The sequence below is a fragment of the Nyctibius grandis genome, chromosome 24 (assembly GCF_013368605.1).
Source record: "Nyctibius grandis isolate bNycGra1 chromosome 24, bNycGra1.pri, whole genome shotgun sequence".
NCBI classification, from domain to species: Eukaryota; Metazoa; Chordata; class Aves; order Nyctibiiformes; family Nyctibiidae; genus Nyctibius; species Nyctibius grandis.
This window is the reverse complement of record NC_090681.1, coordinates 1,282,816-1,310,356: the sequence shown is the minus strand read 5'-3', so window position 1 is coordinate 1,310,356 and position 27,541 is coordinate 1,282,816. Positions and strand designations below refer to the sequence as shown.

The 27,541-nt window shown below is 46.5% G+C and overlaps 1 protein-coding gene across 2 annotated transcripts; it reads right to left on the bottom strand.

The window, feature by feature from the left end:
• KIAA0319L (KIAA0319 like) lies at positions 1-27,541 on the bottom strand. 2 transcript variants are annotated; one of them, XM_068417795.1, is made up of 21 exons: positions 27,272-27,541; positions 25,891-26,057; positions 22,325-23,019; positions 17,848-18,136; positions 15,632-15,733; positions 14,679-14,776; positions 13,428-13,515; positions 12,124-12,216; positions 11,308-11,440; positions 10,856-11,084; positions 9,812-9,935; positions 9,144-9,276; positions 8,779-8,927; positions 8,307-8,458; positions 7,978-8,116; positions 7,477-7,636; positions 6,885-7,027; positions 5,908-6,030; positions 5,274-5,364; positions 4,824-4,915; positions 1-2,849 (listed from the first exon to the last, which is right to left on the bottom strand). In XM_068417795.1, exons 2-21 carry the CDS (start codon positions 26,030-26,032, stop codon positions 2,662-2,664), a joined length of 3,363 nt encoding a protein of 1,120 aa, XP_068273896.1. In that variant the 5' UTR covers positions 26,033-26,057; positions 27,272-27,541; the 3' UTR covers positions 1-2,661. The 2 variants fall into 2 exon arrangements, with proteins under 2 accessions (XP_068273896.1, XP_068273897.1); XM_068417796.1 differs by lacking the exon at positions 5,908-6,030.

Here is a 27,541-nt window from a genome sequence, read left to right as displayed (position 1 = left end):
TGAGCAGCAGCAAAACATCTTCCCTGTTTATTTGCAAGAAACATTTTGTTCCAAAAAAAATTACTTTTAGTCTTGATCCAAGTAACACTGCAATCAACAACCATTGTTAAACCAAAGTGCAGACAGGTTGGGCAGCCCCTGCTACAGAGAAGGATGAAGAAAAGATTTAAGAGCAAACTATTTTGAAACTAGAATGCAATATTTGCCCAAACATCTTAACCAGTGTTTGAATATGTTAAAGAAGAAAATAAAACCAAGCGAAGTGGATGGTTCATCTAACAGATGTCTCAGCTTTTAACTGCCACACAGGGGTAACTTGTAGCCAGTGTCCCTAATTGTGAAACCATAACGCACAGCGACGCAGGAACCTCCCCGGGCAAGGTCAGCCCCGCTCGTGGTGCCCGGGTAACAAACCAGCAGTGACATTAGTGACACCACAGGGGAGGAGGGTGGCGAGGGATTTCAGAGCAACGCGTCTGCTCAGTGTGCTCACACCTCGGGAGAGGTCTGCGTTAGCGCAGCACTAAAGCAGACAGGCCACCCCGTCCCCCTGGTCAGGGGGTTCCTATGCTGGGCCAAGAGTCGCTGCCTCCAGCCTGGGAGGGTCCCCTCACCTCCGGCAGCTTCCCAGGCTCAAAAAGCACAAGCCCCAAGGACCACAATCAGGGAGTCCACCAGCTCTGACAGCACAGACCGCTTCCAGGCACAGTCCCAGGACCAGATCCCATCAGTCCCTGCAGCTTCAAAACGTCCTTTTCTCACAGTCTGTTCATTTTACACCCAAATGAAGGGAAGCGCATCAGAGGGTGGTGTCACCCAGGAGTTAAGCCCATCCTACCACTCGCAGAGGCTGCAGCCAGCACTGGGCTGTGCCCCCCGGTGTCAGCCCTCCCGTGTGTGGTCCCAGGCGGGCTGGGAGGGAAGGAGCTGTTGGGAAGCGGGTGCAGGAGCAGCCCAGGAAGGGGAAGCCTGGCTCGGAGCACGAGACAGACAAGCCGGAGGGTGGCCCGTGCCGTGACGCAGGCAAGCGAGAGGCAAGCCCCGTGCCTGGCAGAGTCGGGAGGGCACGAGGCTAATGCCTCAGTACTCAGGAGAGCAGCAGGCTCCAGTGCTGGGGCCCGAGGAAGACAGCTGGTTGCCTAGAAAAATAAACTTAGCAGCAGCCATGAGTACATTCAGCGAGGGAATGTGCCCTCGCATTCAATAGTGTTTAATCTTCATCTAGCTCAACACAAATCAGTAGTGCAGCAATATAAATACACCCGAGGAAGTTAAAGCCTTTTGGCTTTCATAGCTCAAAAAAAAAAAAAGCCAATGAAACAAGTTTCCAGTTTTTAAATTAAACACAAAGAAAGGCAGTAAACTGCCCACCCAGCCACAGAGGAGCACGGCATCCTTCATGCCAGCACGGGGCCGATTTCTGCCCGAGGACAGGGGTGCAACTCACAGCACAGTGAGATGAAGGAGGGGGTGTGGGGAAGGACGGCCACACGCCTGCCTCCCGGAGCCCAGGCTGCAGGACACACGGCCACGGGCTGCCGGCACTCACCGTGTGTCCTCGGGCACCCAGAGTTCCCTTTTCCACCACCTAAAGGCCACCAAGTGCATCCTTCTCACTGCGTGAGGAGCACGCAGGGCTCTTCAGCCGTAACAACAGGAGGCCACCAAGCTGTCAGCCAGAGGGAGCAGCCAGCTGCTGGGAACCACAGATATCAACCCCTGTTTGCCTGGGTTGTGCAAATGTTAAGGAAAAAAAAAACCCTACAGTAAATAGTGTTTCATAACTGAGATATGGTTAATGGCCAGACTCACGGACGGCTTGGCGACCAGCAGAAGGTGCTGGGGCCACTGAACAACATCTCACAGCTTTGGAATTAAGCCAGATGTTAGACACAGGTACCAAAGGTGGGTGTCCCCTCCTGGCTCTGATACCCAGCAGGAGAGCTTGCTGCAGGAGGGGGTCTCCTAGCCCAGCCAGTTACCACAGGCAGGTCAGCTTTTCACACCTGAACAGGCTCCCAGTGAGAAAAGCCTGACAGTAATTTAGAACAGCTACAAAACCCTCTCCTGCCTGCAGGCTGATGGAGTGTGACCAAAGTGTTTAGATCCCTCCTCCTCTACACTCCAAAAGCAGCCAAGTGCATGTGAAAGGACAAGTCTAAATTAAAACAGTGCTTAAACCATTAGGGAAGGTGGGAGTAAAAGAGAAGAAAGCTGTTAGACAGCAAAGGTAGCCCGTGGTAGGCTACTGGAGCCTGAAGAGAGCTCAGAGCACAGCTCAAAGCACAGCCTTGACCTTCCTTCTCTGAGGAGCTCCCAAGGTAAGTGAGCTGCAAGTCCATGGGTGTTTCCTCCACTGCAGTCTGAGGCGGGTCCTGCACATTCACAGTTGCTCCAAGTGGTTCTGTTCTGCTGCTCTCTAGATGCCAGCTTCCCCTGGGGTTCACAGTTGCCTTCTGCTCCCTTTGATTTCCCTTGCAGTTCAAATTCAAGTACAACCAGTTTTAACTGAATGAAAAGAAACCCACAAAAACAAAGTTATTTTCTGTGAAACGAGTTAGCAGCGTTGTCCTAATCAAACTGGCCTCCAAAGGCCCTCGTAGGATATGGACGGGAGCGGCCTGTCCCACCGAGCTCCAGCAGAAGGCTGCCCGAGGGGAGCTATAGGATTTCTTCCCTCTGGCTCTTGGGTTTGAGCATCACTTGTCCGTTGCGCAAGGAGCCGTTCTGGCTGCGGAGCAGCTTCCCTTTCTCACGGTCAGGCCACGTGAAGATGGCTTCATCGCTGTCCAGCTCAGACTCTGAGTGCATCAAGCTAGTGTTGAGGACCTGGGCCTTCTGTCTGCTGCCTTTGAAGGAGAGAGATTCCCAGGTTAAAAATACTTTTAATACTAGCCAACCACCTCACCGTACTCCATTCCCTCTTTGTCTCCTTTTCTACCATGCCAAAGGCACAGCCTAACCAGACCTTCCTATGTGTGTTATTTATCCCTTCCAACACTAAAGCCAAAGCAATCCTGTTTCAGACACTTTGGCATGACAGAGGTCACACAGACACAAACAAAGCACAACAAGCAGGTAGGAAAGCAACTGACATTACCAGAAGGGGCCGTGAGTATACGTGGGGGCTTTGTCCCCCTGACCTCGCCCAGGGCATTGCCTAGAAATCTGAGGGCTAATGCCTGTAGTAAAAAATTTTCCCTCGTCTGCAGGTGTGCAAGGGAAAACCGCTGTGTCCTTACTACCCTCCCTACTCTCATCTCTGCTTCTCTTGCCTGCAAGGGAAGAGAGATAAATTAGGCTGAATTTAGATTAATGCACAAGGACAGGAGAGAGACATTTACTGATACTGTCAGCAGAGGAAATACTTAAATTTAGCTTTTCCTTAATGGAGAAATGCAACATTTCCTCTGTTAGCATAATGCTCCCTGGACATACCTAGCAGGGAAAAAGACTTTAGTCAGCAGCCAGCCTCGGAAGAAGCACAGTGAGTTTAGTTACCAGAGAGCAAATGTTGAGGCACGTTTGCTACCAACTGCAGAACAATGAGCCCTTTATTGAACAGTGGGCTCTTCTGTGCGAGGTGACAGATGGTCAGATTACAGCAGAGTTGGGTGCTAAGGGAGGAAAACACACCCAGATTTTCTTCAAGGGTATCTGTGTTTGTGCAGCTGGGACATCCCTGCTCTCAGAGGAATTGCCTGATGAGCTCTGTTGCTGCGATGCCCTCCAAGGCTGCTGTTAGGCACTGCTCACTTCGCTGGAACACCATTAAATGGGGTAACACTAGGATGAGCAGTTATTTTCCACTAGCAAACAAGGATCAGGGACTATTTTCCACACACAGTTAAAATAATCCCTCCTCTAAACAAAACCAGGACGCCCACTCTTATTTGAAACGTGTATTTCAGGTGCTGAAGTGCTCCCCAGGGTTTGGTGGGGCTGTGCTTTGCACAGGCTTTCCCCCACCTCCCTCCTTTCCTGATCAGTCACCAGGTGACCACGGCTCGGTTCAGGTATCAGGTACAATCGCAGCAAAAACACTCCAGCCTGAAATAACTCAACAATCTTTGCAAAGCACCTGACAAGCACTCTCCAGGCCAGGAAAATGCTGGCTAAGAACACTGAAGACAAATCACGGCCTTTCTGGAAAGAGCCAACAGGCCTGTAGCCACATGGAGCACTGAAGACTTCATGGGTCTCCCTCCTAAGATAAGCATCTGCTTCCTGGAAATATTAGAGCTAAAACATGAAACTTTCAGAGCCTGATGCTCACAAGGGCAAGAATGAATAAATTTATGAACAAGTCATTTGGGGTGGGAGAGTCGGGGGGCAGAAATAAACATCGCTCTCTCCAGTCCATGAGTATTTTCAGGTTGCTTTCAGGTGTCCCTTTGCTTACGAGCCAAAGTCAATCAGTTTAGTGAAATGCTTAGGGACACTGAACTCATGCTTTGCTGTAGAGGAAGGAACTGCACATTGGCAAGAGGCAAGCTACCAGAACCAAGTGGGAAGCTTTAGAGCAAGAGAAGATACAGTCAAGACCCAGTTTTGGGCTTCCTGGATCAGGCCAGTCTCTGCACAGCTCACATGCAATCACTTACTACTTCTGTGACAAGAAATGAGACATCAGGACCAGGCCAGTTGCAGCCCCAATTTCTAAACCAAAGATCTGTCTACAGATCTGAAACAAGCTCTTAGATCTCCCAAGACCCGTCTGTCAGTGCCTAACATCGTGTTTCACTCTGATTTTAAGTCCACTGAGGAAGAGTGTTCTTAGTCAGCACTCTGGAAACACTGAGCTCTCCCCTCTCATGTTTTACCTGCTTTGGAATTTGGTTTTAACTCCAGGCTTTCTTGATCCGTTGCATCCAAAATCTTGTATTTGCTTTTTCTTTTGGATTTTCCTTTTCGTCTAAAGGGGAATAAAAGGAATTAAGAGGCAGGGCATTTCTAAAAAAGCTGGGAGAAAAAACAACTCTGATTTTCAAAGCTACAGTACTTGCTTGTTTCAGATTACGTTCGTATCACAAAGCAAAACATTACAAACATTGCTTTAGTTGCACATTTATAGGCTCATCCAAATCTTGCTTCTTAACTGAACCCAGAGTTCTAGGACTTCAACATTTCACTTGAAACACCAAGTGATAAAAACCAACATCCCAGGGCTGAGCAGGTGACCTGCTGGGACGATGGGTTTGAATCTTTCACCTCCTAATGCAGCTACTCAGCTCTGAAGCACTGATACAGTGGGGTTACGGCCTCAGTCCTACCTCTTGCAACAGCAGATCACCATCCAGGATAAGATTCCAAAGGCAACCACAATGACGAAGGAGGCAATGATCACGTACAGCACACTCCACTCTGAAAGCAAAACACCCCAGAGATAAAGACGTTTTGGCACCTCATACAGTTGACAGTGTGCGCTTTAGATGACTGTTCTTGGGAAAGCAAAAGAAAGGCCCGACCCTGTGCAGAATGAGAGGCTGGCATCCCTCCCTGACAGCACCACTAACTCACCTACAGAAGCCAGGGGCTTGAGATCCAGTGTGTGGACTTGCTGCACAAGGGCATTTTTCAACGTGTGTTGATTTATAAACTTTGCTTTCCTGTGGCAGGAAAGCCTCTGCAGGGGCACGACAGAAAAGAGGTGTGATTTATAGACTAAGAATGGACTCAGCTCTTCGTGAGTGTCCATCGAGAGGGTCTGAAGAGGAGCTGCTTCCCTGTCAAATATCGCCTGCCCAGAAGGTAACGTGTAGTGAGACTGGGGCAGGGGCTACCTCCTTGTGTGAGCATCGTGTCAGAGACTCTGGGAGAAAGCGGGTACCTGTCACCCTGCCCACCCTGGGTTTCAAACACCGTTTGCTTCCCAAAGATGATCCACCCTGGGGAGGCTGCACGTACCACAGTTGCTTTCGCCATCCCCCATCTGCACCCTGAAGAAGTTCTCCATCCAGAAGGGGTCACAGACGCAGCGCTTGGTGAAGGAGTTGCAGCGCCCGTGCTCGGAGCAGTTCAGCTGGCACGCTGGGGACCAAAACCAGCGAGGTGAACTCAACGACTTGCACGTGAGGCAAAAATGGGACAGTGTGGTTCAACACAGCCAAGCCCTGTAGGCTCTAACTTGAATCTAGTCACTCTGTAGTTCATCCACAGCTCAGCCGTAACAAGTGCCAACGTAAGCACCTGGGCCTGGTGCCAACCTAAAAAGTCCCCTTCACTAACAACATAACACACATAACATGCTAAGAAAATTTTGCCCAATAAATCATGATTTTGATACTGAAGAGTGGCTTTTGAAGGCCACAAAATCGTAAGATCAGGAAGTAATGAAATTAATCACATAATTCTAGTTTTAACTATCTTAAATGATCAAGTGATCCTCACAGGATGGAGCTCATAAAAGAAAAACAGTGCTAATGTAAAGTTGTAAAAAAAATGATAGAAGGGAAACGTTTCCTTCAGACTGATGTATGTGCTGCAGAGGAAATATGTTCACAGCTACCAAGATCTGCAGTTTTATTGTTTTCAGGATGACACTCATTTCATCGCCTGTGTTCCATTAACACTGTATTTTAGTTTCATAAGTACCAATCTGCTTTTGATTTTGTGAATCCTTATCTTCCCAGCAACACTACAAATAACCATTTATATGAAGCTGAATAGTGAACAGACAGAATCAATTGGTAAATAACTGATCAATGTATAGTCTAACAGACTTATTTTTCTGTTTCCCATTTACTAACATATGAAAGCTACTGGAGTGAGTGTGTGTGTGTGCACACGCAGGTGTTTTTAGCACACACGAAGGTCCTTATTCTGGCAGGCATCTGAGAAGAAGGGAAAAGATCTTAGCTCGTACCACAGCGGCTCTTACTTACTGACTGTGTTAATTTCTAACGCCCGGAAGATGAGGAAGTCTGACTGTTGTTTCCGTAATTCGTTCTTTAGCGTCCAGGCTACCTCTCGTCCTTTGAATATCTGATGGGGAGGCTGGTTCTGTACAAAAAACACCATCTTCGTGCTGGAAATCAAACAAAAATGATTACCTGCTGCTTCTCCAAACACCAGGCAGAGAGCCATTCTCCTCAGCCTGTCATTAGAGGGACTTCTTCAGAACCCCAAATTTATTTGAAGACTAGACTTCTGGCTCCATCTTGAAAGCAGCAACGGCAGACCTGGTCATACAGTAGAAAACCCTTCGGGACATCTGACCCATCTGTATTTTGAAAGCTAGAGCTGGACTGTTGTTGAGCTCACTAACAGTTTGCTAATCAAGCACATCTTTGCATGTACATGCTAAGCATACAAATCCCCAAGCTTTAAGGTCCCACCGTTTTCATAATCTCCTCCCTCCCTCGCTGTGGGATCCTTAGACCTTACTACACGTGGAACTTGGGGGTTCATTTAACTGCTCAGCACAGAGCTCCAGTGTCACCCAGCATCACGTGTACCCTCACAGACGAGCCCCACCTTTGCTCAGTGTACGGCTGGATCCTCTGCACAGTGATGTCCGAGTCGAGGACCCCCAGCAGAACGCCTATTTGTCGGATGAACATACCCTTCTGCCTCTCAGTCAGCTGGCTGACATTGACATCCAGAATTATCTCCACAAGGTTGTTTTTCCTGGGATCTAGTGAGAATGTAGATAATACAGATCTTTAGAACTTCTATTTAACAGTCCGAGTACAAGTCAGGTTTCTAGTATCTTCCCAGAACGTTTCTGCTTTGAACACAAAATTACAGAATCGCACTGGAGGAAGGGATGCAAGTCTACAACTTTCACAGGTAATGGCAAGCAGTAAGAGTCAGTCTTCCCCCCTTAAAACACAATCACATCCCCCAAAACTTTTTACTTTTACAGTTCTGAGCTGGACTATACACATTTTAACCTCAGTACACTGTATCCAGAGAAACAGAGGGCTTGGTAGCGCACTGTAGGCAAACGTGGTACAGCACAAACCCCAGACTCACCAGGTTTGACTTCCACTGTGGTCCTTTCTGCATCACTCTCTCCTTTGGCATCTGTTACTCGGAGGTGGAATGTGTAGGTCCCTTCTACCAGATTGGACAGGAGAAGGACAGGATGATGGTCTGAATTATTTAAGACTTCCTGGAAGGCAGAGCCAAATAAGTATCAGGAAACAAAGGATCAAACTAGCATGATATATCACCGTACTTAAGGGTATCACTACAAGGTAGGAGGTGCAACAGGGAGCTTTACATTTCCTCAGGAGCTGTTAACACTGCCTTGCACTGACTTTTGTGACGCTGCAGACTGCCATTTAAAAAAGAAACCTCACCCCAGCTGCAGGGCTGCCCTCGTCCCGTGTCCACAAGTAGCTGACAATTCCCTTATCATCAGAGGACTTCGATCCATCCAGCTCAGCTGTATTTGTGGGCAAGGTGATGACCACGTTACCAGCAATCTTTGCAACTGGCGGCTTGTTTATCTCTAAGCAAACAGAAAGAAAGCAGTTGGAGAAAAATCTGGTAACGCCCAACCAAAAACTATAGCATTAGATCTCCACTATAACCCAGAAATCCCTGTCTGACCCTGGGGGAAGAGAAGGGAAATTACATCCTGCAGGATTCAGCTGGAGATGCTGCTCCCTGAGAAAAGGGCAAACCCCTGACTCAGAGAAGGCCAGTCCAGTGCTCTCCACATTATTTTTCACCCATTCCTTACTCTTATTGTGCCTCTGAACAAAGGTTTTGCTGGACTGCTCAGAGATAACCTGTGCCTCAGGCAACTCTGCTCATGGCTGAACATACCTTCTTTGACAATGACGTTGACTGAGCTTCGGCTCTGCAAGTTCCTCTCATCTTTAACTGTCAGAGTAAACTCATATGTCCCAACCTGAAGGCCTGTTACAGTGGCAATGCTGCTGCTGGCATTCTCCAGCTTGACACCATCTGGGCCCCTAATCAAAGCACAAGAGGATCATTTAAAACTTTGCATAGGCCACGGGAGCTAGACTCACAGCAAACAGGAGGCTTGTCTCACTCTAGTCACTGGTAAAGCTTGTCAGGCCCAACGTGACCAGGATTTAACACAAGGGAGGTATGTGGGGGTGTGTCTTCTTTTAAATGAAAGACCCAGATACTTGCATAAGAACAGTCTGGAAGATGGTACACACCGTGTTTTTTCCCAAAGGAAGGAAACTATCTTCTGGTCATCTGAGCTCTTGCTGCCATCTAGAGTGGTGCTGTCCACAGGAAGAGTTAATTCTTTATCCGGACCAGCATCCGCCTTTGGGGGCTTATTGTTCTCTGAAAAAGGATGCAATATTTTTCATACACATGCCATAAAAGGTGGAGATTAAAACCCCAGCACTAAGAATTTTCTCCATGTTCCCTAGTATATTTCTTGCCCACTATCTCAACCTTGTACTCAGAGAAAGTGAGGTTAAAAGCAGTTAAGAGTTCAGATCAGTGTTTCATTCACACATCTGCAATAAAATGAGAATGAGATCTACAAGTTGTGATTTTTGCTCTCATTCTCTAAGTACTACTCCACTTTTCCTGCTCCTGTCCCAGGACCTAGCACTGCGGGCAGAGGCAGCTGCTTGGAAATACAATCCTGCCATTGTGGTGTAAAATAAGAGAACAGCCTAGAAAGGCAATATTCCCAGAAACTTTCTTTTGTTCGTTTATCAGTAATACACCAGCCCAGGATGGTCCTAAGTTAGAGCAGCTTTTCTGAAAGCAGCACAAAGCTACCACAAGATCTAGAGTATGTTGACAGACTGATGCTGGCCTCTAGCCCCTGGAATGGAAGTGGCAAAATCACCTAAAGGCAGCTTACCTGGCTGGACTATCACAGTGACCTCTGCAGTGGACTGGTGCCCAGCAGAATCAGTCACTATTAGCTGGTAAGTGTAATCACCTTCTTGCATTGCAGAAAGCTGTAAGACTGGTGTCCTCACCCCCTTTGAGAAAACATATTCATGTATTAAAAATAATCCTTACACAGATCATGATAGACTAGAAGACTGTGTTACATTTATGCACAGCAACAAGGACTCTGTGGTGGAACATAACAAGAGGAGTGCCATAGAGGTGTTCAGACCTTTTGAGATTCAACAGTTAGCAACCCAAGCAAAACCTCTGGGGCTCCCTGTGCAAACCACACACATTGTGAACCTGATTCATGGACTTTATTCCATAAATTCAGCAGTAGTAATAATCTTTAAAAGAAAAACAATGACAAGGAAACAAGTTCCAGCTTTTACTGTTTAGGACTGAGGAGACTCCAAGGTTGAACTCAAAAGATCCAGTCCATTGTTTGCCCAGCTCAGGAAATGCATGACAATGGGTTCTCCTGTGCATCTAAATGCCATCCTGACTGACAGTTACCTAAAAGATCACACAGTCAGGCTTCCACACCTGCTGATGGCACTTAAGCATCCCTGTTACACCATCACTGATGCTCTGAGAGGTCAGCAACTGAACAGAGAACACGCTTCCCTAGCAGCCACATAGGTTAAAGTGAGATACAAGGGTGTGATCAAGTTGTGCTGAGACCTGATGTATGGGACATCAAAAGCCAAAGCCATCCAGTTCCCGTCTCTCTCAATGCTCCGTTCTTCAGCAGTGTTTAAAACTGCACTGCTCAAGAAAGGAAACAGGATGCCAATGAAAACCTGTGGCTAGACTGGCACACCAGGTCAGCCACTAAGCCAATATCAGCTTCAAGTGGATTTAGTTTTAAGTATATATTTAATCATCACATGCTTGTTCTGTAGGATTATAAGAGACATTTGCTAACAGTCAATTAAAAACGGTTTGATTATAGAAAAAAGGGCAGCTAGTGATTAATCCAGGATGAACACCAGAGACCTGCACTGACCTGCATCTCCATCACCTTCCCTTTGCTGTTCGGGCTCAGCAGCCACTCATAGCTGACGATGCTGTGGTCGTCGGTGCTCTGATTCCCGTACAGGGTGATGGAGTTCTGAGGCAGCGTGATCACTTGGTTTGGGCCCGCATTCGCCACTGGAGGATAATCCACTGCTTTGTTCACAGTCAAGTTTGCAGTGGTGGAGTTGCTGGCACCATCTGAGTCCACTACTGTTAGACTGAAAAGGGGGGAAAAAAAAAAAAGGGAAAGCAGTGAACTGTCATGATTATCAGAGCTACCTGAAAGTGTAGGAGTGGAGAGAGAGAGAGAGTACACCACAAAATAAGAGTTCTCTCCCTGTTGTGTGGGGTTTTTTTTTAAAACCAGACCAACACTTCAGGAATCTTGTACATTTTGCTCTTAAGGGATGAGAGCTGATAATTCTTCCAGGTATAACCTACCTGAATGTGTAATTCCCGGGTACCAGGTTGGTCAGCTTCAGTATGGGAGTATCGCTAGAAACCTTTTCCTCCCGCAAAGGACCCTTCAGCTCTTCCCAGTGATAGCTGACAATTTTATCATCATCAGTGCTTTCTGTTTCAATTATGGAAGAAAATGCACATACAAGGAGTTGGCAAATGCTGCTTCACAAACCCCAGATGTTCAGTCCCCTACTTTAGTGCTGGGCTTAGTGGGCAAAGGCATCTTTGGTCCAAGCCCAGAGGTCTTTATTATGCTCAGACACCCAAACTGGGTGCTCTCCTCTACCTTGTTTCACAGGTATACTTGAACACCCTAAACCCCAGGTTTGTATGTGTGCTGGGGGAAGACAAAAAAACCCAAACAAAACACTAACAAAACAATACCAGCTGGGGGTAAGACAACCTGAACATATTTCAAGAAACTCCTGAAAAGCTCTAGTGTGAGCCAGGATCAGTAAAGGTGGTGTGTTAGCTAACTAATACGTTTGAAGCTTAACACAAGAGGCCAGTAATTTTGACTGACAGCAATTTTTTTTATTCTAAGCAGCAACCTCTAGAGCTTTTCCTTTTTTAGGAGATTGGCTCAGGCCAGTGCCCTTCAAAAGGAAACACGGAGAGGTGCTGTCATGTGCATATTCCCCACTCCTGGCAAGGAAGGCTGGTTCTTTTCACTGAAGCATGTTTGATAGTGTCACAGCCAGTTCCTCTTAAACTTCATCCAAAAGGCCAGCCCAGAACCAAACACACATAAACCAGGCTTGCTAGACTACTGCATTTAAAGCTGCAGGTACTCACGGCTGCCATCAATAACAGTTGAAATGGTTGGCAGTGAAATCTCCTGGAACTGTGGGGACACGACGGCAACAGGAGGCTGATTCACCCGAGGCTCTGCAACAACAACCGAGCTGTGACAATGACCATGTACAGGTAAATCACCATACAAAGCCCTGGCCAAGGAACTCTGTCTTTGCAGAATACATGTTGCACATTCTCTTCCCTCTCCCCCAGCCCTATCTACACCCTCAGTCCTGCAGTTAGCGAGTCCAGGAGAGGAGGCCAAAGTGTGGAACTGCTGTGCCACACAGCTCCAAGACAGCCACTGACCAGACTGACTGCAGGGAACTGCACCATCAACGACCATGATTCGTGCTTCCAGTAAGTTATACACCAATGCAGGGAAACAGTGCTAACAAAAGGGATTTAAAAAAGGAAGAAGCTGAACTGCCACCACACTGGTGCTCTGGAAATGGCTGCACTGCATCAGTTCTCCCATACTGGCTCAAGCATTCAAGCACAGACCATTCTAGCAGAGCAGCACCTAGAGCTTCTTGCCAAAGTTTGGCTGCTGCTCTGAAAATGAATGATTTGGATGCATGCTGCCAGCTGCAGACTCACTGCTTATAAGGAAATGATCAGCAACAGCATCCAGAAGGCCAGCCACACACTCTTGCTAATTTAGGGAGTGCAAGAGCACTTCTTTGCCCACAAAGGTTGTAGAAAAAGTCTTGCTGAAGTGTGCAAAATAAAGGGTTTTTTTTGCATAAAAGGAGATGCAGAACCTGTGGTTGCCTCTTCACACGGGCCATCTAAAAAGTAAGACCTGGTGAGACAACACAAGCTACTGTACCTACACCAGCTCATCTGCAAACCATGTCTTACAGTAAGGAGTGAGATTTGACTTAACCTGCCTGTGGTTGGGAATGATATTCTTTACTGGACAGGGAAGAAAAGAACCTCCAAAGGAGCTTCAAAGCTCTGGCTTCCCTTCATTTTTTGCTCCTGCTGCTATGTTTTTACCTGGTTACAGCTAGTTTTCATTGAAGCAGCACCCTTCCAGCGTGAGGGATTCACTAAGCACTTTTGTATCAGTATTCCAGCTCTTTTACTGAGTGGTTGGCCTGTCTGCAGCACAGCAGAAATAGCTACGTGTATTAGCAATAGTTTCACATCTCAGGAAATGACTATGCACACACATATATACTGAGTTCACAGCACAATAAATTTTCACTACATTGAACCAGGGCTCAGTCAAATAAGCAGAACACCATGATACAGGTATCAGAGACAGATGAAGTTAAGATACAATTCCACCAACTCACTTGGATTCACGGTAACGTTCACGTAACCCTCTCCACGTGCATTTTCCCCATCAACGACGACTTTGAATTCATACAGACCAACAGTAAGCTGGAAGTAAACACACAAGATTATTCACCTTCAGGATGGTACCACCTTGTCAGGAGTTGTTAGAAGGTCAAGTTACCATGCTTTGGCACAGTAGCAGCACAAAACACAGGCAATTATGCTCCAGCCTATGCATACACAGCAAAGGATGGTCTCCACACCAAAACAGTATTACGTATCTTTTAGTTTGCAATGGCTGTGCAGAAACCAAAGACTAGTATTTCTACCACAGGTACCACAGAGTTGCCAGTCAATCCTTATTGTCTAGCAACAATAGGCAAACAGAAGAGAGAGAACAGAGATTGGTTCAGGTTGCCTGGCCACAGGAATCTGTACTAGCAGATTGCATTTGAGATGAGAAAGGCTGCATGTAAGAGAAGAAAATCTCTTCTTGTGTGTTTTCACAAAGGAAACTATTTCTTCTTTTCCTTCTAGGTGACATGAGTCAGGCAGTCAACCCTTCATCACTCACTGTTGAACCAGGATGAGAGGGCGAAGGACTACAATCACGATATCCAAAAGGCTGAAACCCTGACAGAGATAGACGTGTTCCTTTCCAAGGGCTTTTCTCTGCATGACATCATGACTAAAGCCTGTAGATTTTTTCCAAGTGCAGCAGAATCCAAGATGCTCAAAGGAATATCTCATAAATACCGAACTGGATATTCACACAACATTTAAAGCCATTCCCTTGTTAAGAATCCCTGTGTGCAGAAACTGGCAAACCTCTCACTGTTAGAGCTTGTCTAAAAGCAGCAGCCAGGGACATGCTACGAGGTACTCCAAGCTCCCCAATGGAATCAGTAAGTCCCTTTTTCAGAGGGTAGTACAAGGCTTCAGACCTAAGCAGACCACCACACGGTTTCAGTAGCAGAAATATTCACAACCCTTTGTTAATGTTAAATTGTGCCGTTCGTATGGCTTGACACACTGCTTGTAGGCAGCTTTTTAGATCCTGAAATCAATTTCTTCTTTCCCTCATGCCAGATCAATCTCTTTCCTGTAAGACACTTAGAAGGCACTTGCAGTCAAATGCTGGCTGCCTGCCCATCATGCAATTTCCTATTCATCCTGAAATCATGTACAAGTCTTCCCTGACTGCCAGGGTCCCCGTCTTCTCCACTTGGCATTTAACATAACAGGATACAAAGCAGCAAAAGCTTTACCTTAGATAACTTCAGGGTCTGGGAGTGCTTCCCTTCCATTTCTCCACTGTAGTCTTTTGGATGAGTAATCAATTCCCATTCATAGGAATAAGTGGTTCCTTAAAAAAAAAAAAAGTCTAGATATTAGTTTTTAAAAGACTGCCTTTCTGCCATGCTAAAGAAAAGCAAAGGTATTAAACATTTACAAGGTACATTCTCCTGCACTATGGAGAAATAAAACAGCTTGGAATTTGGGCTGCAGCTTTTTGGGAATATACCCAGGAGAAGAGACAATCTGCTTCTAAACACATTTACTCTGGAGCCAAAATCCGTCTTCCAGCCTCTAAGGCATTAAAGAGCCTTGGAACAATCACAGCTCCAGGATAATAAGAGAGAAAAATTGTGCCCTCAAATCCTGCAGACACAACATAATTCCAGTTTTTGAAGAGGAATGCGTCTCATCTATCCCTGTTGCTGCCCAACACAACATGCTTGCCTCTCCTCTGCAGACTCCCACTGCCACTGTGCACAGAGCTATGGATAAGAACTTTACAAATACCTGTGAATAATTTGCACGATGAAATGAGGAGTGTATAGAAATGTGTTCCTCAGCATGTGAACCCCCCCAGAATCAGATTTCAATCCACCAAATTAGAGATCACTTGCTAAGACAGCTTGTCACCTTCAGCAAATATCACAAATAGATGCTGAATATCCACTGCTTCCTCACATACCACTGTGAGAACACGTCATCTCCCAAATCTAATGACTTCGTAGCACTTCCAATGTTTTTTGTGTCTTGTTATTTTTTGTGAGAGGCAGCAGAGGTAATAGCACAGGATGAAAAATTTCTACAGGAAAGTGTTCTCCAACAAAAGCCATTTTCAAGATTGTCCTTATTTAATGCCATATCTAATGCCTATTTGCCATTTCACCGTCACAAGCCCTCAGCAGAATTCCCAGGGAAGCCTTACGAGGTGGTGGTTCAGGAAGCACAAACGCATTCAGCTGAACTTCATTCTTTGGCAGGGTCACTTCGACGCTGTCTCCAGCAGAAACCACCAGCTCCTTCATAACTGGGAGGGAGAAACACAGAATTGAAAGAGGAACAGGAAAAAAAATTAAATACGTACATAAAACCTGCCTTGGTTTCAGAGTCTGTGGAATAAAAACCAGCTACAAATGGTTGTATTTTGTAAACATCCCGTCACTCAATATCGCTCCCGTTTCGGGTTTCGCTCTCATTGTTAATGCAAAAGCACTAATGGGGTTTTACAATTTTAAGACCAGCCCGAAATTACTCAGTCATCTCTCTCTCTTCGCTGATACTGTGCAGCTCCTGCTCCTTTTCTAAAGAGCTGTAACGTGACCCTCGGGCGCTGTACAGGGGAATCTATTCACCCAGGTCCAGTGGGATGGGGAGGGTTTTACCTGACAGGTTTTCGGCACAGAACCCAGCTGCAGTCTCATGGCACAGCCAGACAAACGCTGCTATTTACCAAACTGCAATTCTAGATCTTCACAAATACATGAAGAATCCGTGGTATTTCTTTTCTGAAAAACTGCTTGGGGGCTCAGAGATTTTTTTAAAAACTGCATAGCTACCACACTGAGTATGGAAACTCAAAATATAAACCTGTTCTTTTTATTTATACTCTCTTTTCAACCCCTGCTTAAGAATTTTCTTGCCATTCCACTTCAAATAACTGTCAGGTAGTTTGTTTTTAAAGACTACAGGGTAAAGACTTGAAAACTATTGCCGGTGACATTTTTTTTTCTGCTTGTTATTAGCATTAAGGTGATCAGAAAGTTGGCCGCATTTCTTAGGAGTACCTCTCAGCCTCCTCATCCTCCTCTTCCCTTCCCATTTGCTTTATTTTTGCATTTTTATTATCGGGCCTGGGAATTATGCATAGAAAACAAGAATTAAAGTTGCTTTACCCTAGTTTGACCCTGTCAAAGACAACGTTTCAGAGATATGCACAAAAAATCCAAGTTTAAAAGGATGGGGAAAATGTCATTAAACATTTAGCATTTCTTCCACCTGTTTATTAGCTACTGGAATTACCCATTTAAAGAAAACAAATTAATCAAACTCTTTTTTTCCCCTCTCAGTTATTCCAGATCCTGGGATATTGTAACTCCATCAGTCTTTCAGCTGCAAAGAGTTCCAAGGCAAAAAGAAATCTGATCTCAATAGGAAAAAAAAAAGAAAAACAAACAGACAAAAAACCAAAACCCTGCTTGGAAAAACTACCCTTCACGTCATCGTTGTATTATTTAGCAAAACAAGGAGGCCCTGGCTACGTTACTTTTCCAACACAAGCCACTGAAAACATTTAAAATATATTTTCCAGTTTTAGCTGGGGTAAGCCCTTAAAAAGAATACCAACTTGTCAGCACAAGCACATAATCAGCTTCTTGCCAAAAATGTCTTTGGATGCAGCATTTCCTTTACACTTTCCGTTTGTTCCCTTGTAAGGGAAAGGAACCCAAATTCAAAAGAAATTCAGCTGTGAATGCTTCAGCAAACTGGATTAGCTGAATTCTGAGATATCACACAACCAGTATACACCATCCACTGTACGCACACACCTTTACAGGGTGAGCTAACGGCCTGGGTGAGCTCACAGAGCTGCCCAAAGCGCATTTTGGCTTTTATACGTTTTCAATAGTTTGTTTTAAGAAATACCAGTGTGAACAGTAACATTATTTTGCTGAAAAGCAAAGCAAAGCATGGGCTAACGGCCAAGCACACTGTTCTCCATGGCTGAACTGTGCATTGACATTTCAGGGACAGAAAAGAAGAACCAGTTACACCCAATTTTGAGCAGACATTAAGATTTCTGCTCAACTTGATAGACGGCAGCGTGTCAAGACTACTGAAAGAACGCTGCACAGGACCATGCCTTGCACCACATCTCAACTTTCACTTTGGGAATTCAGATACCACCATTACTTTCATTGTTCTTGGAAATAGATCCAATGGTCACACGCAGATTTACGATGCCAAAGTCCTGTTTTCAGACCTCATGAGTTAATGGGGCCAACCAGCACATGCACTGAAGTATCTCAGCACTTTTTCAAAGGCACAATAATTTCTGAAATTATCTCCTATTTTTCAATACTGCAATGGCTTGTCAACAAAACCTGAACAGAGGACGTTGGCTGGAGCACTGCATGTTCTCACCTGGTGTGGTGGCAGTAGTACTTGGTGACGCAGCAGCGTTGGTCTGGACTGTAGGAACACTGTTGTTTGGGGGAACTCCACTGGGCGCAGAAGTAGCTGTCTGCATCTTCGCTGTGCTTCTCCCTGGCACGGGGCTGGCTGTGGGCAACACATCTGAGTGAGGATGGACCAAAGTCTCCTCCGGCTGCCCAGGCTTCTCGGTCTTTCCTGCGGCTGCCAAGCCCTGTGCTACAGGACTGGAGAACGTAGCCAACACTGATGGCTCTGGTACGGATGTTCCTGCGTGGATCTGTAAAGGAAAAAGTTGTCTTAGTTTGACTGAACACTGAATGTCAGTTTTGGTTTACTGTGTTTGAGTTGCACTTCTCCTCCTCCAGACAGGGAGGCTGAAAAGTCCCTGGTTTGTTTTTCCCAGAAGCAGGATGTTTTACTGCTTCCTCTTCTCTCTTCTGCATTGTTTCTCCACATTCTCCCTCCATTTCTAGCTCAGCTGAATACCAGTTAAGACCATAGATTTAGCTACAGCATCTTAAGTACCATGGGCTGTTGATGGGGCAAACATGACAAAAGATCTAGGTTCAAAATTGCAGTGAGAAGAGCTGAAAGAACAGAGAGGTGGGATAAGACAGAAGTAAAAAACAGGGACCAAGAACTGGGGTTCACTTGGGCCATTTATTTTGGCCGTTTTCTAAAGCTGTGCAGCTGGCAAGCACAAAGCAGGAGGATTGCGATGGCATTTTTACATAACAATCGAATCATTGCAGCAACATAAAAGTTATTTCAGACTTGCTTTTCAAAGCAAGGTGACCTGACACAAACAGTTCCCTGCGTGCATGCCACAGGAGATGCTGCTGGGGCAGGGAGCTGGGCCTGCGGGCAGAAAGTTTGCTCACAACCACACAGGATGAGTCACTTTATTGAAAATAATCAAAGTAGCAGGAACAATTTCCTTTCTTTCATCACAAAATTCCTTTTCCAGTACCTAGCCCCATTCCAGTTCTTAGCCTGCCAGGCAAGACTCTTGACAACTCACCTTCCACCACACCGTACGTGCGTGTAGCACATTTTGTTGAGCTAACTCTACTTTGAGAACATCTGCTAAATAGTTAAAATTGAGCCATTCATCATCTTTGACTTGAGAAGTGTTTTGGAGCTGAACTGCCCACCGCTACTCCTCACTAGAGGAGCTGATCAAAAGCTCATATTGGAGGAAAGATTCTCAAGCTTTTCTATCATGCTGGTGGCATTCAGTCCAGGAAATGGGAACTGTAAAGATGCTCTAGATGATGGTGGGCAACATCCTGGTCAGTAAACGGGCTGGACTTCAGAAAACACTAAATGCCAGTTGTAAAAATAAAGCCATCCTGCACATACTGCAATAGCCAGCCAGGCCAAGAGTGGCAGTGAAGGCACTGAAGGCTTCTCTGGAAGGTTTTTTTTGCAGTCTTGGGCAAATGTTTGCTGTCACAAACAGCGTGCAGGAGACCAGCATCTGCTCGTGGGGCACCGCAGCCAAGTCTCCACTTTACTCGGCAGTATCTTCAGTGAGCTGGATGCTTCCTTGACTCGCTTTTTAATGCCTAAAAAAACTTTACAGTTAAGAGAGATCCTCTTCCTCCCAGAATTCTTCAGGATGAATTGACAGCCAAATGTCCGCAGAGAGCCTGAATTAGGTAAGCTTTGCCTGGGGCAACACAACAGTCAAAAATGCCTCTAATGCTTGCAAGCTGAGACATTTCTTATCTTTACTCCATAACCCTGAATTCTTTAAAGCAAAGAACAGAGGATTTCACTCTTGGGGATAAACAAGGAGGAGACTAGAAGTTTGCCAGCTGTCCTATGTTATTAGCTTAGAAAATAGACAGAAGTGGCATATTGGCCTGAGAGAACGCAGAAGTGTCAGACACTTTTGATTCCAAGCCCTAACTGCCTTTGGCCTGGGACAAGTCTCCCTGTCCAAGAGTCCTACGTCTGTAAGATGGAACTAGAGCAGCTGTGTGCATCAGAATCTGCACTGAACCTAAGTTACTTGAAAGAAAAATACCTGTGTTCTGGAATTTTCTTTTATTTTTTTAATTTAAATGGGCCTTACTTTGCTAAGCCTGGTCTGAATTCACAAAATAGGCTCTCTTCAGCTTAGGTTGTGTCCTCAGTTGTTTGCATGAGGTAGTGTGAAGACCCTTAGGACACAAACATGTGGCTAATGTCACCAACCATTACCTTCCCTCCTTCCTCGCAGGGTGAACAGCACCCAGCACTAGCAGGAAGCGTGACAGCAAGAGCCAAACACCAGCAGCCAGAATTGTGAGTGCAGGAACGAGCTCTCTGGCTCTGTTGTAACAACTGCACTCCAAAGGCTGCAGCCTTTTCCAGTCTGCCTGCAGAGCTGCTGCAGTGCTGCAGCAGCCCTTCTCATCAGCAGTGCTGCCTTTACATCCTTCTCCTGACTGGCTGTTAAATGCACTGCTGTATTTTAAAATTGACAAGTATTTCTACAACAAGCCAGAAATACAGTGTTAAATGCTCAGCATTCACCTGCTGAAGCCATGTGCTCCGTGTACTGGACCACATCTAGCCCAGGTGAAATATGACTGATTTCAGCATGTAACTTTACTTATTTTGGCCCATAAACAACCCAACTTGGAAAACTCCCCGCTCTAGCATCCCCCTCCTGCAAAGGCTGGCCACGGCCCAAACGCACGGCCTTGAGTGTTATATCCTTGGCCCAAATTAAACTGCTCTCAGGTCAGAAATGCAAGAACAGCTGCAGAGCTTGCCTTATACTTTGACAGTGAAAGCAGGATGGTTCAATAATCAAGGAATTAGCCCAGGGCTGGGTAGAGCCAGCTTCAACTCAGTACTCCTGTTTAGGTGGATTTTTGAATTTTCTGCTCCTCAAAAACCACATGCTAAACCTCAAAAACATGACTGCCAGGAATTCCACCACAGCCAATATATTTTAGTAAGAAGTTTTTATTCTGACGAACCTGCATTTTGTCAAGAGATCCGCACTTTCTTACCAGCAAAAAACAGTAGGGAGAAGAAAAACCTTTCCCCAGCATATATCCCACGGTGCACCTCAATGACAACGGAGAGCGCTTCCTAAAGATGGGAAATCCTGGATACTTAGTTATTCAGAAGCTGATTAATCCATGTTATTTAATAACATTTGCAACTAGTTTACTGGACAGGCACTGAACAGTAATAAAATGACAACTCAGAATGCAACGCTGCAAACTGAAGGAGCGGGGAGATATAACAACTATTACCCAAGAGCAGCAGAACACATTTAAGACAACTGAGAGAATGGGGTCACTGCAAATCTCAGTTATTAGGAGGAGGAAAGAACAGGCAGGGTGGAAATGCTGCAATACTGCAGGGGAGAGAGAAAGCTGAGATCTTGAGTCAGCCCCAAATGCTGTGGGGTTCTGGAAAATCAAACATTTGTGAAGTTTTAGTGCATGATTTCACACGCCACCCGGGCTGCCCTGGAGCTCTCAGCGGTGTCCCTTGGCTGCTCTCCACATCCTGCTCTGCAGGGTGGTGGCTTAGACCAGGCACAGCCCTACCTGGAACCAAGATTTGAATACAACGGAAAGAAATAAATTCAGTCAAGTTTCCAGAAGGCATCAGGCTTCAGCGGTGCCAAATCCTAGGAACATGGCAAAAGGTATTTGAGGAACAGTTTCACAAAGCAGAATTCTTTCTATTTCACCATCACGAGTGCGTGGGCTTTTCTGTATGATAAGGCTTAAAAAACTATTTGTAGATTTAAAAATACAAACATCATTTAACAATTCAAATGTGCCAGTTTCTCTTTTAAGACTCGCATCTAGATTTACCAGATTAACATTGTACATGTTTGGAGTAGAGACTAAGCTGGTTTCATTCAACCAATGCCAATGTAAGCTTTTGTGGATTTGTGAAACTGAAGCAGTCTGCAAAAACAGAACAAAAAAGTTGGCATTAAGATGCCAACTCGAGCAAGCAGGCTGACATGAAAGTACACTGGAAGCTCCATGCGTGAGTCTATAAAATAACGTACTTAACTGCTTCAATTCAGCACTGAAAGGAAAACAGCTTATTTTATTTTGTGGATCTAAAAAGATACCTTTACAGATAACAGTTTTCAGCTCCCAGGCACTTCCCACTGACATCATATCTCACCTCTCTCACCTGGCAAGTACGCTGTGTGATTATACAAAGGATAAGCATTATCATGACCTCCATCTCCCCTCACCTTCCCAAAGACAGTTTATCCCAGCTAGGGAGGGGAAAAAAAAACCCTACCCCAAAAAAACAAACAAAAACCTCAACCATTGGCCTTGCCTTCTTGACAGGAGGCTGAAAACAGACATCCCAAAAGGAATCCTATCACTTAGGCAGTTTTCAGTCAAAGTCTACGCAAAGGAAGTTTGAGCAGGAGGGTGACAGCTGTCCAAGGCAGCCCCGTTTCAGCCCCAGCAATCACACTTACCTGCAGCCAGCCAACACCGTCTGCATCACTTGATCTGTTCACATTATTGCTTTTAGGAGGGAAAGGGCTTTTGGTTTTCTGCTCTCTTGGATTCTGTCCATTTTCCAGCAAGTCTTTCTTTTGATTCGGAGCACCTTCAGGAACAGGCCTGTCTGCCACTAAGTGCCTCAGTACTTGATCCTTCAAGTGCTCTGCTTCACTTTGGCTGCTTCTAGATTTGCTCTCTGATGCTCTGGCTGCAGCCTCACTGCTGGGGCTCGCTGCTATATCCCTTTTCAGGAGTTCCACCCTGTTACCGGCCAAGCTCCGTTTCTGGAATGACCTCCGCAATCTTTTTTTGCCCTGGACAGGGATGCCCCAGTCCAACCACTCGTGAAACCAGGTCTTCACATCACCTTCCGTTTGATACTTTAAGTGCTCTGTGCTCTTAGATTTCTTGAAAAACACCAAAACAGAGTCAGAAAAGCCAGCCCTGTTTGCCCGACACGTGCCAGGCATAGTGCAGTTCACCTGGATGCACATATTTTCCAAGAACCAAAAGGTATCACAGGTGGGGCTCTGGCAGCAGGCAGTCTGACAGGACCGTACAGTATGAAACCCTCCCAGAAGCTGTAAGTGGTGATCTTCCCACGATCTCAAACGGCCACCAAACAGGATCTTCCCCGGCTCGCATTTAGATCTGTTCCAGTTTGCATCTGGGAAAAGGGAAGGAAGACAAATAAAGACAATTCTCAATCCTTTGAAGTAGTGGACAATAGATCCTCATCACTATTGTCAAGATGAATTTAGGGCACAGGAGCAATGTGGCAGAGGGTACAGGACAGTAAAGCGTGGGCTTCTCAGAATCTATACCTGGCCTCAGCATCCAGTACGTGCACAAGTTTTTAAGCAACAACCCACTACCTGCACCTCCTACCGACAGGATCACCACCCTTTTTGACAGCAATGGAGCTAACTCCACCTACAACAAAAGAAGCGAAAACAGAAATGTTCCTGCTTCAGAGGAGACTGTAAGGCACAGACCGAACAGTGAGGCTGAGGTTACACAGCAAGTTGAGAGCCACAAACTGAACGCAGGAATCCTGAGCGCAGTTTCTTACTGTAACCCAGTGAACAGCATTGCCTCCCTGCCCATAGTTTGCCTTGAAGGAGAACCCTGGAAACAGTGACACTGGCTTGGTTCACACTATAAAGGCATGTCTTCCTCGTCCGTGCTCATGTCTGAAGTCAGTCACTTAACCGAAATTGCTCCATTTAAGAAGTCGTTACATCTTCTAGAACCGAGCTCTGCAAGGCCTGTCCTCGCCACCTGCTCCACTGTAGCGCTTTCCATAACAGAAATTACCTGTCAAACACGTTCTTTAAGAGCCAAGTTACTTCAGATCTCAGATCAGCAGTAAAGCAGCGACTGCTTTGCATATGGATTTTTATTTTTTTTTTCTTAGCACAAAAAAACTAGAGTGCTTACAGGGATCAATGGATTAAAGGCTTCCAAAATTCAGAGCTCTGCAGATTAAGGACTCCCTAAAAATAGACTAATGACCTACGGGACTGTTACACTGTGCTGTGGTCAGCATCCAAGGGATAACAGGTCACTGGCCCGTAAACCCAGTCACTGACAGCAGCAACGCCAGCAGCTTCAGAGAAAAGCAGGAGAAACCCGTCAGCAGGAACGTCCCTGAGGACGAGTTCCCTCCTAAGCCCCAGCAGCCTGCTCAGCCCAGCACAACACATATCACAAGACGCCTGCACAGTGGGTGTGCTTAGTCACTTAACATTGTTTTTGTCATTTTTTTTTTTTTCTTCCCTAGTATATGAGTACAAAAAACGCTCCTCTTCTCAGGAACTCAGGAGTTCCCGTCCAGGCGATGCAGCTCACAGCTTTGCTGAACAGCAGGGGAAGGGAACGGACAAGAACAGTTTCTATTAATAAGCTCAGGTTCACAGACTTGCTCAGGCAGTTAATCCCTCCTGATATCAGATTAATGATTAAAGACTTGACTCTATAGACTTTTTTTAATCTGTCACATGTAACCAATTATGTCAGCATAGCTCCTCTTACATAACCCCGCATGACCACACTCATTTCTAGGCAGCCATAATTCCTCTTCAGTTTAACAAACTCTGCTGCCTAAGTGACACAAACAAGACCAAAAGAACAAAAACTCCACAGTGGAAAAAGCATCCACATCAGGATAACTGTGTCACACATAACTATATTTGTTTCTGCACACACACTGGCCTTCAGGGTTTTAACTCTCCCAAGCAGATCAGCCCTCAAACACTGCAGCACTGTCTAGAACACCCTCTAAGAGCGACATGGGATTCACAGCTCTAGCTCTAGACTTCCAAGATATTACTAAAGACAGGGAAAGCCAAGCAGGAAGCCCAGTCTACAAGGAAACACACGATCCACCTGACACACCATCCAAACACACAGTGCTGAGAATCCTTTGCTAAGACCAGGAGTAAAATGTCTTTCCAGGTTTTAAATTAGCTGATTAAGGTTACACAGCTCATTAGCTTAACCAAATCTGTCACTCGGTAAGTGTCCAGGAAAGCCTGGTGAAACAACAGAGGCACTGCAGCAGCCTAGAGAACGTGTCCACATAGCCAAGAAACAAAGCAAAACAACCCCCTTTGCAAATCTTGCTGCCATTACAGCAACCTTCCAGCAAAAAGCAAGCACTTGGCGGCTGTCACACTGGTTGATATATATGAGGTCACCACTGCCTCGAACCTGTAACTCACTGCAACCTGAACAAAGAGGAAAAAAAAAAGGCACAGAACAAACTTTAACTAGGATCTGGTGAATGCTATATGCACACATGGCAAAAATACCACCTCTTGGTGAAGATGCGGCCTCAAAACACTCACAGGGACGTAACACGTCTCTGAACAGTCAGAATCCAAACTTTTTAAATAAAAAAAGACCCACACAATCCATTACAGAAAAACTTCCATACAAGCCACTAACTTGGTTATTTACTCGAGCAGGTGGTTGATTACTCAAGTTTGAACAGGAAACAAAGACAAACATAACAATTGCCTGTAGGCAAATACAGATTATTGACATACTGCGCTTGGGGAGAGCCTTAAACATTTGAGGGCTAAAAGAACGTTCCCACCTTCCCACCTTGCTTCAAGTATTCCTTAGCTGAAATTATTTTCCAGAGTATCACTTGCTCATTTTGCAGAAAGATTCTCAGCTCAGAGAAAGCTCTCTATGAGGTACAGGCGAGAGCCTGTGTGTGAAGATGCAGAACAGTAGCTGCGTGGGACAGACAGACAGACACCCTGCTGCTGGCCGCCTGGTGACTCAAAAGAGCAGCTGGTTATTGGAGCAACACAGCGTTATCAGCAGGGACCCCTCACACCCCACATCTCTCCTGCCCTTTTGAAGCTCATTTAGTAACTCCAAGGGTGGGGGTTTGTTTGCTTTTTAAACCAGCTACAATGTCTAGCAGCAAATAATTTCACCTTCCTCTCAGAATATTTTAAACAAGTGAGAGGGATAAATGTCATAAGAAATACAGACACAGTCCCAGAGACAAGAGAAGAATCACCTGCTGAGGAGCACAAGGCACACAGGCAAGCACACAGGTAGAACAGCTGCAGACTCCTCAGCTCCCTTGTGGATTTTCCCAGGCAGTATCGTGACAGAAATCGGGCGCTGATGCTGAACTTGGCTTCCAACCTCTTCTCCATGGCCTTTGTGGGCAGCAGTGGGGTTCTAGAAACATACAAGATATGAAACACACAACATCCACTGGCAATCGGTATGTTCTTGCGCAGATTCAGTTGACATTGCTAAGAGCAGGGAGCATTTGTGGAGGAAAAGGAATGTCTTATCTAATCTGCTGTGACTTAGTCCAGCTGGTGCTAAGTAACTATCAATACATGATACTGAACTAAGAGTCATAGCAGCAAAGTTTCCAGCGTTGAACTGCAGCAGGCCACGATGGCCCTTCCCATAACCCTTGGGATTTCCTCCTCCCCCACTTTCAGTGGTAAAACACCTCATATCCCAGTCCACCGGACTCCAAGACGCATTTGGGAAATTTCTGTTTCAAATATGCCAGGGCAACGGACACCCAGCCAGTGCCACGAGCATAACGCTGGCACTGATAAACGCAGCACATCTGCCTGGCGATGTCATCGCTCGCATGTTGGTGCTGGCTGGTACCAGCCAGAAACAAAGAGAGACAAGAAGACAGCAATGCTGAGAAACACGGAGCTAAAGACCTGGTTTCCCCTCCTATTTTGCTCTGCTGAGCACAGATCACAAAAGCATTAATGCTCCTTCTCAGCCTAATGCCAAAGGCTCTTTTACAGCCTCATATGCTACTGAAATCTAAATTATCTCTAGGTGACGTGACATGAAAACACTAATTGTTTCACAAGGAATAAATATTATCTGTTTCCAAATAGTAACGAAGTACCATTAGGTATAAGGAGTTAAATTTGCTATTTCTGAAGAACGAAAAGGGAAACCTGTCACAGACCGGACTACGGGCACATCGCTTAAACACTCCGCGTGTGTTAAACCTCGAGAGAATTCCCCTCAACCGTCCGGCGGCTGCAGCAGCACGGAAAGGGACGGACACAGGAGGAAAACTCCAGGACGGGAGACGCAAACCCGCGTCTGCTCAGCCAACAGGTCGCTATGGAAACTTCCCGGGTCCCCGGCCCGGACAAACCCCTCGCTCCCGCGGGGGCTGCCCGGGCGGGACACGGTCACCCGGGGCCGGGCCGTGGGCGCCGACCGGCCGGGCTCGCCCCGCACCCGCCCCGCGGGCAGGACACGCTGAGGGCGGAGGCCCCGGCGCGCCCGGCCCGAGCCCCCCCGGCCCCAGCACGGAGCCGCCCGCAGCCTGTCAGTGCCGCGGGGCCGGGACAAGGCCCCGGGGAACGAGGGAGCGCCCCGGGCCGCCGGTGGGTACGTACCAGGGGCGCATGGCGAGGCGAGCTCGGCGGCTCCTCAGGCGGGCGGCGGGGCCGGGCCGGGCCTCCAGCGCGGCGGGCCGGGGGGCAGCGCGGCCTCCTGCCCCGCGGCCATGGCGGCGGCGGGCGCCCGCTCACCCCTCACCCGGAAGCTGAACCGCCGCCTCCCGGAACCGGGACTGGGAGCGGCTCTGTGAGCTTCGGCCGGTATGTGCCGGGGCTCCGGGGCCGGCTGTCCCGGATCACACCGGCGCGGGGCGGGGCGGCGCCGCC